At 42.8% G+C, this 15,912-nt stretch overlaps 1 protein-coding gene across 2 annotated transcripts in view; it reads right to left on the reverse strand.

Annotated features, from left to right (window-relative positions):
- The window catches only part of DGKD (diacylglycerol kinase delta), a 55,539-nt gene that overhangs the window by 9,144 nt on the left and 30,483 nt on the right, over positions 1-15,912 (reverse strand). For both annotated transcript variants that reach the window (XM_058030759.1, XM_058030760.1), the window contains 19 exons: positions 15,710-15,814; positions 14,773-14,905; positions 14,112-14,218; positions 13,465-13,590; positions 12,310-12,412; positions 11,632-11,794; positions 9,506-9,614; positions 8,627-8,766; positions 7,788-7,872; positions 7,140-7,234; positions 6,952-7,051; positions 6,526-6,799; positions 4,545-4,706; positions 3,902-4,030; positions 2,834-2,930; positions 2,427-2,537; positions 1,609-1,705; positions 747-854; positions 45-158 (listed from right to left, as the gene is read on the reverse strand). In XM_058030759.1, coding sequence (XP_057886742.1) covers positions 45-158; positions 747-854; positions 1,609-1,705; positions 2,427-2,537; positions 2,834-2,930; positions 3,902-4,030; positions 4,545-4,706; positions 6,526-6,799; positions 6,952-7,051; positions 7,140-7,234; positions 7,788-7,872; positions 8,627-8,766; positions 9,506-9,614; positions 11,632-11,794; positions 12,310-12,412; positions 13,465-13,590; positions 14,112-14,218; positions 14,773-14,905; positions 15,710-15,814 — 2,358 coding nt within the window. The remainder of the gene's footprint in view (positions 1-44; positions 159-746; positions 855-1,608; positions 1,706-2,426; positions 2,538-2,833; positions 2,931-3,901; positions 4,031-4,544; positions 4,707-6,525; positions 6,800-6,951; positions 7,052-7,139; positions 7,235-7,787; positions 7,873-8,626; positions 8,767-9,505; positions 9,615-11,631; positions 11,795-12,309; positions 12,413-13,464; positions 13,591-14,111; positions 14,219-14,772; positions 14,906-15,709; positions 15,815-15,912) is intronic.

Below are 15,912 nucleotides of genomic sequence, written 5' to 3' on the forward strand. Positions count from 1 at the left end.
TGGAGAGGGGGCAGGCAGGAAGAGCTCACAAAAGCAGCTGATACCTGTGCAATCCGGTGATGCTGCAGGTTTATCACACGTGACACTGCCATCTGCATGCTCCCAAACACGGCCACCACCTCCAAAATCTTGTCATCAAAGGAAGGGGCTGTAAATGTCTGCCACATACAAGGGAGAGAGAATTCAGCTGAGGCACAGCTCTCTTGGAGAGGTTTCCTTTAACCCCTATTGGCCCCAGCCTGGGGGTTGGCTGTTAATTGTGCTCTTTAATCTCTACAAAATTAAGAACAAGGCTAGAAGGTGAAGATCTGGAATGAGCTAGAAGAAAGAAAAACGAGGCATCCAATGGCTACAGAATAATTCAGACATGAAGGCTGTAGGCCACAAGACAATAATTATTCTTTTGAGAGTAGGCACTCAAAACAATTTCTAAAGAATACAATGTTTCTGAGTGAATCTAGCTGCCTTTGCTGTCAAGGGGCTTTATTTCTCTGTGGGGACAAGGTCAGCCTAACGAACTTTCTGCAGATCCAAATGCTCTGGTGGTATTTCTTCTGAATCCTTAGAGACTGCCTGGGTATGAAAGCTGCTCAAGGCTGGATTTCAGTATCTCAGCCACATCCAACAGAAAGTGCATGCAGACAGGCCCCCATGCCCTATTCTTCCAAGCACTATTTTCAGAGGCTGTGACCTCAAAAGTAACAGTAAGTAGAAACATTTCCTGTATGGTCTTAGAGAATACTCACATCATCCTCCTTGGTTCCCCCCCAGAAGTTGGTGCCTCCTGCATAGCTGGGAATGTTGAGTACAGCAATCCCCTGGAGACTGGGCAGAGGGATTGGCCTCCCATCACACTGCACAGAAATGAAGCAACACTATCTCAGCCCAGCAGGAGAGAGACCCTCCAGCCAGAGCACATGCTCTGTAAACAGAAAACAGCCAGCACCATCTTAGTAATACATTAATTCAGGCTTCTTCCTGTTTTTAATTGGCCTACAAGAGTAGAAGGTATCCACTCAAGCCTCATGAGCCACACATCTTCTGGCAGACATGGCTTTTAGAGAGATACTCTTGCTTCTTTTCCTCTAACAGGAACAGGGCACACCTGAGAGGCTTGGCAAAGCAGCTTGATTTATTTCTCAAGAAAGCAGAATACAACTCCTGAAACATCCATGTGAGGAGGGTCTTCTCCTGCAAGTCACCTGTTTATGCTGTACATGACCTATACAAAAATATTTATTTTCCAGTTGGATGCACATTATAGCAGAGTTAAATTCAGAGCTTTCCATGCACCCATCATCTAAAATGATGAGTTCATGTGTACCACATGGAACGTAACAATCTTATCCATGATGAACACTGCACTGGGAACAGCAAATACTTTCCAGCAGGATGATACTTCTTCCCTTATGGGCTTAGAATACAAGTTATGCTCCAGAACCAGGAAAAGCCACTTTTAGTTACCTCAGGGTGACACATAACCAAGTACATTGTTTCAGGCAGGCAAATATCACCAAGCCAAATCACCATGCCAAAAATCACTGTGCCTAAAGGAGATGGAATTAGGCATCCCAATCTTAGGAACAGAAGAACATGCTGATTCCTCACCTCCAGCAAGACCTTCTGCTCCAGGTTTTTATATGTTCTGTGCAGCAGCTCCTTGGTCCCCAATACTCCATACCACATCATGTTCTTAGTACGACTTCTAAGGGGGCAAACAAAATGACAAAAGTCAGCATTAGACATTTACCCTTTCACTAAGAATAAAAACTTCACACTGAAATGGTACCTGCAACATCCTAAACAACAAAGGTGCTCTGCTTCCAAAAGGGCCAATTGCTCCAAATGGTCACTGTACTAGGAAACTACTTCCCTTTAAATAAATGTCAGGTAGGAATCAAGCATGAGTAACAGACACTACCAGAAACACACGTAGACTGCCCTGGCACAGAACTTGTCCATCTCACACACCAGGACATCAACAGTGCTCAGCTGTATTACCTCATATACAGCAAATATAGCCAATCCAAAGCTACACAAAGCATCCTGTAGTTGCTCAGGTATTCAAAAGGCCAAAGCTGTGGATTGTATTGAGGCAGGATCAAAACCAGCCTCTGCTGCATTTAGAATTGAGATGTGCTTCTCTCACAGCTAAATAGCAAGCCCAGGAGAAAAATCTGTGAGATGACATAAATAGAACCAACATGCTAAATATGCACCAATGTAGCAACTTAAATACCTTATAGCATAATGAATGAGTAATAAATCAATAACTTATCTCTTCCATCATGATTTCAAGCCTTGAAGGAGCATTATATAGACAACACACCTATTCAGCACATTGTACACAATCAGCTTCACCACACAGAAGCATGAAGTGGTTCAGTCACTTTTGGCATCAATCCAAAGGTTTGATCCAAACCCACCTGCATTTCTCTGGGTGCTCATCACGTTTGTTGTTGAAGTCCAAAGAAATCTTTGCATCCAGTCCAATTCCAAAGTAATTATTCATGACACACTTCTCAGTGTAATATTCACTGCCAAAGAGAAGAACAAAACTTCCACTCATAAGTTTCAGTACCATTTGGTGCATATCTCACACAGAATCATTTAGATTGCAAAACACCACCAAGCTCAGTTGTGTCAGATATGTGTCAGGGCATGTGTAACTCCATAAGCTGATCCTTAAGTTCTAGAATCCAGCATATGGATCCATTTATGTAACTCCAGGCTGCTGCAGTCCATTACTCTGGTCCATAAAGGAATCCCCCTCTCTGCTGAGGTCCGCTTGCAAACACCCACTCCCTCCCTTTCAGCTGCTGAGCATACTCACAGATTTTCAGGCTCAGAGTTAAAGGGATCAGCATGGATCAACAATCGGCTGATGACGGAGCTCCCAGGCAAAGAACCTGACATGCCAGCACGGATATCTGTAGGAAAATTGACCATGGAGAAGAGCATGAATAATAATAAGCAGAAAACAGCTAACTTCAATCTCAAAGACAAGATAATAAGAGTTGATATATTCTTCCCTGTCATTAATGAAGAAAGCAAATAGCATTAGTGCTTTCTGTCACTCCAGAGGTTAGTTCTTTTGACAAGGAGAAGGGTTTCTGGGGCTGCCTGGAGTGTTTCTGACTGACAGTGTACTGCCTAAGGCCAGCAGCACAGCTGTACAGAAACATGGAAAAGAGAAATAGGAGTTCTCTCTGCAGCAGCCTTTTTGTTCCAGGGTGAGACAAGAGATATCCCTGATACAATGAACAGAGAGAAAGGAGCAGGACTGAAGCTATGATCCAAGTTGTTCAATAATTACTGTCTCCTGCTTTTTAAATTATTAACTGGTGACCCACAACAGTAGGTTTGTCAGACAGAAAGGACAATACCTGCTTCCAGAAGGAGCAATTTGAACAGGTAATTTGGGTGAGGAGATAAGAAAGATACTGCTACAGTGACAGGGAGAAGTTGCTGCTCATCATGTGGGAGGTGGGAATTCTGCTGGGTCTGTGCATGTCCAGTCACTTCAGCCTTTACATAAAGGAACTGCTGCTCCCAACCCATGGCTGCCATTCTTCAGAAACCTTTCTCAACAGCATAATTTCTCCCTTCTCATGCTTACTTTGAGATAAGTATCTCCTTGCAACTGGCATCTAAATTCTGCCCCTTCATGGCATTAATAAAAATCTGTGTCTAACTCTTAGCTACAAACTGGAAACTACTACAGCTCATTCCAAGCCTTCACTTGCAGTTATCCACAAAGGGATTTCTCTCATGGTTGACCTTGCACAAAAGGGCATCTGGCAGGACAATTTCATGTTTTCACATGGAGACTGCAGCCTGTGCTGCAGTCACCCATGCTCCAGTTGGCAGCCTGGTGGGAAGTGGTGGGTGTTACACTTACTTGGGTAGAGGATTTTTGTGTTCAGCATTGGCAAGTTGTCCCGGCTTCCTGTCTGGGGAGGAAGAGATGCAGAGCTGCCCAGTGACAAACTTCCTTTGTTTATTAGTCTTTCACAAGGAGACTTGGAGGCTGTAAAACACAACACAAACTTGGCTATTGACAAACATAGCACTGTGACTCAGACTGACACAGGCCAAGCAGCAAGACTGGGTTAGGTAGTTCCAAATGTATCAGCAGTGATCAGGGACCTCTGACAAATTACTCACATAACACAGTTATTAAAGCAAACTGGCTGCTGTTCTCTGCCATCTGCAAAGGATGACATGAAAAGTGCTCAAGACTGTCCTTGTTCAAGCACTGAAAGCCAAGAGAACCCAGATTACTGGCTAAGGTGCAAGAAAATTTCTGAATCCCAGGCTTTCATATGCTAACATCATGGACCAGCCATGAGAGATGCAGCAAAAAATGGGGTGTATAATGCATAGGCTAGAACACAGAAACGTGCAAGGCCTGAAGAGCAATCATGCAAAAATTTGAAAAGAACAGAACACAGAAAGTCATACACATAACATTCCCCTTTTTATAACTAACAGAATTGTAATACACAGGCAAGACCTGCATGGTGGCAGCCCCAGAGCAGTACCTTTCCTCTGGCTCCTCCCCTTGGACACTCCATAGCTGCTGCTGTGTGATGACTGCACGGAGATCTTATCCTCATTCCTCAGCTCCTTGCCCTCCTCAGAGGCTGAGAGATTAAGGAGGAAGCCCTCTTGCTCCTGGGTCTGGGCATTCTGCTCATCTACAGCTGTATGAAGAGATAAAGCAGGTGAGTGCCTCACAGCTCTTCTGGCAAGAAATATCTCCCACTCATGTAAATAGCAACAGGATGGGACTCTAAATGTCCTGATTGTTTAAAGGAAAGAACAGGAATAACACAAAGCTCTCCTTTATAATTTGTCTCAGCTCTGCTCTGGAGAGCTTTTGGATCCAGGTTAGTTTAGCCTCTTTGTTTACTTTGCTGAGCTCTTTAGCAGTGAGGCTCTAAATATAAGTGTCTATTTTTAATGCCACAGGTACTCAGACATCCTGAGATGTAAACTGTGCTAGAGGTGATAGGCTTCCATTTATTTGCACTTAGATGTTGCCAGGAATTCTAACCAGACAGACATGAAATGATTAAAGAATTTCCTGTTTGTTTAATCTGTAGTGGTGCAATAACATAAGGCACTTGAAAAGGAGACTAGACAAATATAATCAAAAAGGAAGAAAAGAGCAGTCAGTGAAAACCAATATAATCAGAGGAAAGAATCGGATTGCACACTCTGGAAGAAGAAAAACAGTTTGGAAAAGCTGAACAAACACATCTGAAATGTAACTGGAGTTTGCTTGAGAGCTTGTAAGGTTTAAACGCTAGCATGCTGCCTAAAGAAATCAAAAATTCCTCTGCAAGTAACCAACAGGTCTTTTCTCCTCCCCAGCAGCCCCTGCCAGGGCCCAGCTCTGAATGCCCTCAGCTGCTCTACCAGCTCCCTGTCTGCACAGCTCACCCCCTTCTTCCAGTCCCTCCCTTGTGCTGACCCTGTAGCTCATCAGAACTGCCCATGAAGCAATCCAACTCACTGTGCAGCAGAAACAGGAACACTTGTGGCTGAATTAAGCAAATTGCCTGGGATCCAACAGAACTTCACAAACATCAAATTGCTGGTAAGCAGCAGCAAAGTGAGGGAGCTGTGAGGTCAAGGCCTCCTACTTCACAGGAAGCAGGCTGTTTGCTGGATTTTCACTATTCACTCAGCAAATGTACACAATGCTGCAGTGCTGGAAATCCAAGCAACACTGCAATGATTTGTAACCACACAGTAGTTCAGAGTGTGCACCTGGGTGTGCATGGATGTTACACCTGCAACTTCAATGCTTTTATCTCCAGTAACAATCTGTTAAGGACTTCCTTTGGTCTCAGTTAACCCCGACTTTATGACTAACACTTGGAGTCTGATGTCTTTCAAAGGAAAAGAAACTTGGAGCATGGGGGTTGTGTGCCTGGAGACAGACAAGGGTCAAGACTCGGAGAAGAGGGTCACCTGCTTAAGAAGTTAACATCAGAACAGAACTGACTTGCACCAAAGTACAGTACTGTAAGTTTTTCCCAGGGACAAAGCTCACTTAAGAAGTTCCTGCTCTCTCCTGTAGTTGTACTAGAGCAATATTTTCCTGAGCCCTGCTATAAAGAAATTAAAACAATGTTAAAATACTTAAAATCCCTTCTTCCTAAGTATTTTCAGATCTGTTTAACAGCAAGGCACACAAAGAGCTGCACTGACACAAATGTGGTATGGGTGGGGACAGGCAGGAAATGCAAATTAGCAGTGTGGGAGGGTAGGAACTTCCTAAATCAGCCCGCTGGAGAGAACATACCTTGAACTTCAGACTCATTTACCAAGCAATGTTTCCGGAAGGTGGGCTTGGCAGAGATAACACTGAAACTAAATGGCCAGAGTTACTGAACAGCTTCTCTAGCTCAGGAAAGCTGCTTTCAATGAAGAAGCCTGCTGCCCCCAGAATAAAGGAAATTTATACTTGTTAATAGGCTGTAGGAAGTGACAAGCAGGACTCCTGACCGTTACCTTTCTCTGCATGCTCTATTATCTGGCGAATGGCTTTTTTCAGGCTGTTGGCTCTCAGCATGAGCTGCTCTCGGGGACGGAATATCTGGGGCCGTGCAGTGCAGGCCGAGCCCACCGAGAGCTCACTTGAAGAGTCACCAGCACTGCCCGACCCATCCCCATCCTCTGTCTCCTCTGCAATGGTGGGAGGAGGGTTGGGCAGAGAGGAAGATGCTTGAGATTCATCATTCAGTGTCTTCAGCAATGAGTCCAGCTTCTCCTTCAGGACAGAGCACTACGTGAAGAAAAACATCATTTCAGTAGAACTAACAGTTGCCTGGGTAGCTCATTTTTTAGTGCTAACTGAACTGCTGCTATCCCAGTACTCTGGAAACAGACCAATTCTACATTCAGAAGTAGAAACCCAAACATATTTTCAAATTTTACCTTCCTGGCCATGACCTCTGACTCCTCTGAGCTTTCTGTTGCCTTCTCATAGGCTTTCCCTACTCGAGCCACAAAATCCTTCACTGTCTCACAAAGCACTCTAGACAAAGGAGGAAAACAAAATCACACAAGGGTTGTTGCAGGATTTTCAGAGTGTAATTTAGTGCAGTTGTCCTCTAAGTACTCACTTGGCTGATGAGATCACCACTGAGTGTTGGTCAGAAGTCAAAATTTTGGACAAATGAGCAGCCACAGAATCTTCATAGCAGAGAATCTTCTGCACCTGTTGACCACGAGAAAGAAACGCTGGGGTGCTGCTTCCCAACATTACAACACATGCTGTGAAATCCTGGCTCCTCTAAGAGTACCTGTAACTCTCTACAGATTCTTTTTGCCCTGAAAAAGTTCCACAGTCCAGTGCTCTGTTACTCACTGAAGACCTGAATCTGATGAAGAAACTAATTCTGAACCTGCAAATCATCAGCATTTCTCAGAGTCTCCGATCAACTGCAAATCTAAAAGCACCAGGGATGTTCATGACTGCTACGCAGTTTGCCACTATTTCAACAATTTAACATCATGAAGCAAATAAAAGCCAGTAATTTCCTTTCCATCCCATTCCAAAGTATCTTCTCCTCATCCCTCATGATGGTTGTTGACCCCGGTAACCCAACCTCCATCTTTCTCCATAATACTTCACTAACTTAAAGCCCCAGATCTTTGCAGCTCTGGCTACACCCATGGCTCAGCTCTGCTCCAGTGGAACTCAGCCACTGCCTCCTATCTCGTGTGCTCCAAGGCTGGTGCTCCAGTCCCCTGCCCCTCCTGAGAGGTACCTCGGAATTCTCACTGCAATCTTCAGTGACTGTGGAAGTGGAAGCCTGCCGAGGGAGTTTGGTTTCATACACCATGATGCTCCACCTGTTGAAAATCATACTTGTCACTACAATGCAGATCATTTCCTCTGTTTTCCAAATGTAACAGGTTAGAACCCCAAAGCAGAACAAACTGCACTTTGTGGAGCCATCATTGATATAAAGAAACCAGAGGGTGGCAGGAGAAATATAGAAAGGCTGAACTGGGGAAGAAGGAAGGATGACATTATGAACAAGCACAGGGAACATCTCTACTTCTTCCCTCTCCACAAAAATTCCATTGGTATTACTTGATTCAACATAAGAGATGCCAAGATACAACTCTAAAGATATGAGACAGTCTTATGTATCATGTACAAAGATATATACAGGAGGTATCAACACCAAGGGTTGACATCCACTTCTGCATTTGGCTTTCATTTCTAAGCCAAGCTCAAGATAAATTGGTTTAGATTTACAAAGAAGAAATTGCTTAAAAAAAATTCATGACTTTAAGGCTGTCTTAGGTTAAAATGTAAGTTTGTTTTCAAACTAGTACAAAGGCTGACAAACTCAATTGATGAGGACTCTGGGACAGAAGAGAGGACACTGGAACCCAGATAATTTAACCTGTTACTTTTCTGCAGCAGAGCATGGAAAGCCAGACCCCTTTCTCCTGTGAGAGAGTATCAATGACAAAATGTTATCTAGCATTAGTAAGATGTCCAGAAGCTTGGCAGAGTCAGGACTACCCTGTTCTCCTGGAAGGATATCTTCACACAACTCTTGAAGAGCAGATGATGTTAGTGATGGTTACTCACCTGTCCAGCATTTTGGTGCTGGCCCTCTCCAGCTTCTCCAGGATCTGAGGGAGCTGGGTATCATCATCACAAGCAGAACCCCAGCCTAAAACACGAGCAAGGTCATTCCCTGTTCCCAAGGGCAGCACTCCCAGCTGACACTGCATCAGAGAAAAGTAAAACAAAAGTGATATTTAAATGGGGAAACACAAGTCAGGAACAGCCATGAGTAACATGACTGATTCCTTAACACACCAGTCACTAGGAAATAGCTAATCCCAGTGTGGGAGAAAGTAACTGGATGGGGAAAACAGCCAGAAGAGAATACAATTAAGGAAAACTTTCCTCTACTTTTGGTTGTGAATTGAGAGAGGAGCATTTTACAGCTACCAACTCAAGGAGAACCTTGCTATATAGTAAACCTCCTAGAGGTTTATATTTAGCCATCAGGTGGTGCCATTGTGTTTCTGTAAAATTAGCACAGACAGTTCCCAGGCAAAACACTGTATGATATCTCTACCCCAGTGAAGTTTCTGCCAATCCCTAAGACTCAGCTACTACACCACGAGAATTAAAGGGAACAGAGCATAACCCATGTGGAACTCCCAAGTTTCCTAACCACAGCCCTTTCAGAGCATGTTTCTGCTGGCAATAGAGCAGGAGTACTCAGAGCAACTCCAAAAGCTGGATCTTGTGGAGGAACACTGCAGACAGGCATAAAGAATTAATCCATTATGGATTCATTTCTTGAACAAAACTGGTGCAAGAGCACTGCTATGGTAAGCTTTCAGCAGCTTCAGTCCTGGGGCAAATGATGTCTGCATGACCAAGGAAAGTCTTCTTCAGCCCATGCTGTTGTTACTTCATTCCTTCTTCCAACCAAGCTCTTGGGGCAGGTACCTGCTTGTGGAGGTTGAGGCTATCAATTTCAGAGAGAACCCAGCCAACACTTCCGTCCCCACCACAAACTAAAATCCGGAAAGTGTCAAATTTCTGGAATAAGCGTAAACTACAGAGAAGAGAAAGAAAAAAGCAAGAGGGAAAAACAATCAGCTGTTACAGAAATAAATGATAATTCCAATCTAGGTAACAAACATGGCAATGCTGCTTAAAGTAGGCACTGATTTTGCAATGAATACAGGTCACTGCCAGATTACAGATGAATTTAAATGGTTGTAATTAAGGGATTATAAATACAGCTAAGCAACTTACCATAGCTATTCACTACAGAAATATCTCCCAAGACATACTCGTCTACTAAAGCAGGACACTTTTGTCTCTGCAGCAGAGGAGACAAGCATGTGATATCTGATTATCCATTGAATTAAATCCCTCTTGCAGCCCTGCTGCATCCAGCCTAATGCTAGCTATTCATCACAGTTCTAAGTGCTCTGATGTCACTGCCACACCAATTAAAGCAAAGCTTCAAGAGGGGGATTTTCATGCAGTCAATCAGCCATGAGACCACTGCAAGAGGATGTAAAACATCACAAGCTTTAGTCCTTCTGGGAAAGCAACATAAATCACTGCTCTAGTCCTTGTCTGTTCCACAGGCAGGCAAACAGCTCACCAGTGTGAATTTCTCCATTCACCCTTTCCAGAATAATAAAAACAACCTCTCCTGTTGGAAACTGTGCTTCCTACTGAACACTTTTGAGATCTGGTCCTGCTTTTATTTTGCCTTCATATAACTATTATTACCTAAACAGGATTTGCTGTGGTACACAAAAATCTTTATTTCATCAAATGCTCCTGACACACAAAAGATGACTACCAGAAATGACATCTTATGCTACAAGTCGGACTAGCATCAGCTGAAAATATTCAAATTATCAAGGCTTTACTCTGTACCATCACTTCCTTTTTAAGCAAATATATAAGAACAGCTGTTTTAGAAGTGTGCACCACAGCTCAAGAAGGCAACTGATTCCCTCCTTTCCATTCCTGCTTAAAAGCAAAATTCCTCATGACAGTCAGTCTGGCTGAGGAGGGGAACAAGAAAATACTCAATTTTACAAGTCTTTTATAAATTATTTTTCAGCCAAACACATCCCCTTGACAAAGCACTGCAGTTTTAAATGCCAGTGTTTTGCAATATGCTATGGCAAAGAACCACAACAGTTCTCAGGAGAGCAGAACCCAATGACCACTAATCCAGGAACAGACACTCCCAGATTAAGCCCCCTGCATCTACAGATCTAGTCAAAGAATTGGAGTCACTGTGAGGAAAAGATGAAGGAAATTCACCTTGTGTTGGCTCTTATTATAAGGAGCACCATATACTGACAAAAGTTACTTAAATCTGATGCAACAGAAAAACATTTGAAAGTGGGCAAACTTAAGACCAAATTTTTCTTTTAAGTGAGAGTTGCAGAAATACACAAAAAGTTTATTTCACAGCACTCACTTTTTTTTATATCCACAGATATTCTAGCATAATTTAGCAAAAAGTCTGAAACATAACTTAGATCCTAGGGCAGAAGCAACTTTACCAAACACACTCATAAAAGTCTCTCCACAATATCACCACAAAGTCTTTGAGGGATGAAGTTTCACAGACTTCTCAGGTAAGTTATTTCTCAATAAATCTCATCTTGACAATATTAATTTGCTATCTATGACATCTGTCTGTTCACTGAGTTAACTGAAATTAACTCTTCTTAGAGTTAATTTCATCATCAGGATGCCTGTTAAAAGACACTTTGCTGACAAGTTTTCTTACGGATTCAAGCTTTCCATGCTTAGTGTTCTTCCAGGGGAGTGTTTCTAGAATTCCCCCAAAATGCCTCAAGCTGTCCTGCTATTACTGATGAATGGATATAATAACCTTTTTGACAACATTTTTTGTTTTAGCTAATCAATAACACTTAACACAGAGATAGGAAAACCCCTCCAAACCTCACATGTTTAGTTTTCTCTGAAGAAAAGGTTCCCTGTTATATCTGAGGATGAGCTTAACCAAGTAAATCCCTCATACTTTCTGGGTATATACAAGGAATTTTTGTTTCCAAAATATATCTGCCTACCCAAGGTGAGGTCCTCCATTCATGAGGTCAAAGACCTGGGCTGGATTCAGCAGCTGTTTGAATCTTCGTAGAAATTTCACACCTTGGTTGTCTCCACTTTTGGAGTTGACAAAGACCAACAAAGGGCTTGTGCAAGAAGGGGGACAAGTGGCTTTCCAGAAACCTGTTGGGGCAAGGGGAAGAGAGAGGGAGGAAAAGCCAAGACATGTGAAGCTGCCCAGGGGGATGGATGGAGAGAAAAACCAACAGCCCACACCCCAGCCCAGCTATGAAGCAGCTAATATTTTCCTTGTGTTTATGGCACTCACTGAGTGAATGTGCACAGCCCTGAATCCAGCACCTACCACACCTCATGCTGCCAAATGTCACACTTATCTCCTAGCAGTATGCCAAAATTTTCAGCTTTCCCAACCTTCCCAAATTGCTTCTGCAACATATTTATTGTCAATAAATGTAACCAGTTGCAGCTCAGAAAACACTGATATTAGAGGGAGATAAACTGAATGCAAAAGCAAAGCAAACAGTTCACTGCCACACTCAGCAATGGCTTCCAGTGGCAAGTTTTAGCAACAGCAAAAGCAGAATTTTCAGCTGACAGAACCTGGCATTAATAGTGCCAGCTGAAGTGACTGTGACTGAGAGGAAGAGAAAGCAGTGCTACTTACTAGGAATACTTACCATCTGAATCAATGCTGTTAAGAGCAGTAGGAGGAATGACAGACACTTTGCAGAGCCCAAGAGGGCACTTGTTTGGTAACAACTCTTTACATGCTGTGTGTACCTGGGAAAACCACCAAAAAAGAATAAATCAGACTCTTTTGGACATTGTGGTATAATTCCTAAAGCCACCCAAAAGAAGTTGTAAGAGGAAGAATGCAGAAGGGGTGAAATCACCAAAAAGTGTCAATTGATACATTTATTGATAAAATTATTTTAAGGGTGATCTAATTAGAGCCTTGTATGAATTCTCTTCTTTCCATTAGTATGTACTTTTCTGCCATTTGAATTTATGAGACCAGCACTTTGAGTGCTGAGAGAACCAGACACCAGATTCTGTGGCTTTAGGAGCCTTCAGGCACTCTGCTTTCAAAATCCCAGCCTCAGCTGAGAGATCTGAAGTAGCAACAAAAGAAAAAGCTGGAAACTCAAGAAAATAAGAAAGCAAAAAACAAACCAGGAAGACATGAGGGATATAAGAGGTAAAAGAAGAAGAGATTAATGAAGCCACTCAAAAAAGGAAACACAAAGTAGAGCAGGACTTTTCTGGTACACAAAGACTGCAAGATAGAGGGTTTGCTTGGCATTTGAGTCCCCCATTCTAAAAACATATTTTCTGATACTTCTCCTACTAGTATTATAGACAACTGAAAACACAGCAAGATCTGCATCACTTCAATGGTTAGGCAAGAGCAATCTATTGCAATGGAAGGGAAATTGCTATTATTAAAATAGCGGAGTATTCTATATAATTTGTTGCACCTTTTCAACCTGTAGAAATAACAAATAATCGTTCCTAAAATCCAATGTAGTCCATGACAGAAGTTTTGATTCATGTCTACTGTACTTAGATTCTTCTGTGAAAGCTCATTCTCAAAATAAAATGAGCTTGGCTAGAAGCAGGATACTTTTTTCAGGCCTTGCTTTAATGTATCACAGCAACACTTCAGAGCACAAATTAAATTCCTATTTCTTGCAGAACAATAAAGTCCTTCATAGCAAACACTGACAGCATGGTTAGAGATTTTATTCTAAGCAAGTGTCATTAAAAGAACATACCACAGAGCTGATCAAAGGCTGTCCTTTTACTGGAATGATCACAGTTTTTCAACTCACCATGGCTTTGCACCACAGACAGCGCCAGTCTTGCAAACGCAGGACACTGCCACAGGTTTTATCACACACAGTGCATTTGGCACTGACGGGCAGGTTTCCTTCCAGCCACTGATGTGGCATTGAGATCTGCAAAAGGTACAGAGAGACAGAAGCTTAAAGGTACAGGAGGCATCATGACTCTGAGATATATAGAGAAGCAAGTCTTCATATGCACTGTTGAAGGACAGCAAAGGCAATTTCTAGAAAATATCTGAGGACCAATTCTGGCATTTTTAGATCATGTTCAAGCACAGAGTCCAGGTGACTCACCCCAGGTTACCCAGGAACACTGACTAGCATCAGATATCCCAATATGCTAAGGTGCTGTTCCAAACACTCATTTACTTTTCTTTTGCCAAAACTCAGATCAAGTTCCCCGTGCCTTCGATTATTTAATCTCAGCTCCCCCAGTCCATAGCAGTTTATTCCTACTAAGGAGTTCCTTACCATCCTGGTTGACTTTTCACACAAAATCTCATGCTTTGACAGCAGAAATCTTTTCCATGCAAAGGCAGAATCTGCTATTTATGAAGTGAAAAAAAGCTACAGAACACAAGGCAGTGCTTCCATATCAAGGTAAGGCTGGAAAAGTTCAAACTAACACCTACCCCATCTTCATCCTCAATGATATCCTTCCCAATAGAGGCCAGAGTTGTCCACTTGCAATTGTTGGTTGCTCGCACAGCACAGCGCTTGTGGGCTTTAAACTTGCACACTAGGGAGGAAGAGATGAATACAATTAATCCTGCCTCAGGAAGTCTAATGTGACAGTGTGCATTTGGCTCCAGAAGAAAGCATGGACACACTCTATCCTCTTTAGCACCACCAAAATGATCAGCTGTAAGTGTTCTGATCTAGGTATTAATTCTTGCCTCGTCATTTTTGCCAGTTGCTTGTACAAAGTTCAGTGACCACCTTGTTAAATTTAACATGATTTACACAGTCTCACACTCCTCTGCCATTTTACACAGTGTAGGTGTCACCACATTCATGTTAGAAACATGAGCTGTGCCAGGCATTTCTGCTAAGGCAAAGCTGGGAAAAAATAACCTCCTGGCACTCAAACATTAAACAAGGATGTTCTTACAAATACAATTATTCCCATGAAGAAGAGTTTTCTTATGAGTCTTCTTTCATACCTCAGAAGTGTGTATCTGCTCATAGCAGACACATGACATTAATAAGAGATGGCAGTATCTGGGTATATGAGCAAAAATAAAAATAAAACAAAGCTGTTCCTCCCCAGGCAGAGGACGAGGGCACACCTACCTTCACAGGACAGCCCGTGTGACGTGACCCCGGACAGGGCCTCCCGACACACGTTGCAGTACGTTGGCCGGGCATGGGAGCAGGCGTACCAGTTATGCATCCCTGAGAAATGGTCCATGCTGTACTGGGTAGACTGACCATATAAATGTATTACAGCAAGGTCAAAAGCAGGGCAACAAGACTTTTATTTCTCAGAAGACTTGCATGAAGCAGTCAGAAAAGCAGAAAGAGAGCACTTTTTCACTAGGAAAGAGTGCAGAGTGTATAAACATGCACTAGCTGAAACTCAAGAAGGTCTCTAAGGCAAAAGACTACCTGAAAAAGCCACACCTTCATTACAGCTCCTGTAGCACCTCTCATCCTTGTCTTACTACAAGTGTGTCTAGGGAAATGAACTGGAGAATTTATCTGCTGGAGAATTTACCCCACTTTTTTGTCAGATTAAATTTTCAGAAAGATCAGTTCCCCAGCCTGGTTCATTGTGTAGCAGAGAAATGCTTATGCCAGCATAAGGGAGGCAAGCATCAGAGTGGGGAAAACATAAGACAGCTTTTTGTGGTGGCACTGCTGCTCTCACTCAGCCCCAGGAAGCAGGTAGATGCATTGAAGCTGGCAGAATATAAAGCAGGCAAGATGTGACTTCGGACAGGGAGGATAATTGAAAAATGAAAAGACAGTGGAGGGGAACTTGGCTTCATAACCTGTCCATGCTCTGAAAATTCTCTCTGAATTCCCAAAGAGAGCATATACAAAGCCAAACATTTTTTGGAGAATCACTTCAATGTATCTGGGATAAATTTTACAGAAGGTCCTAACACTACTACCTATTCTAGTGAATAAAATTACTTCTATTGAGCTCACTAGAAGCTGACTCTCAAAACAAGCTGTGATCCAGCAGAGGAAGCACAGAACACAAAGGAACACATTTTCCTATTACCTCAAAATGTTCTCGGTTTTGGACAGTCTTCAGTGCTGCAATCCAATCTTCCATCTCCTTTCTGTTATCAGCACAAAGGATGAGCTTCCGACATGGAGTGATAATCTGCAGAGAGAGAAAATGAGGAGCGGACATGGCAGGGAGAGACAGCAAGAGAATCCCTTACCACCAGTGCAGCCTGTTGAAGCAGTTTCCAGAGCTGC

This window comes from Melospiza georgiana, chromosome 10 (assembly GCF_028018845.1).
Source record: "Melospiza georgiana isolate bMelGeo1 chromosome 10, bMelGeo1.pri, whole genome shotgun sequence".
NCBI classification, from domain to species: Eukaryota; Metazoa; Chordata; class Aves; order Passeriformes; family Passerellidae; genus Melospiza; species Melospiza georgiana.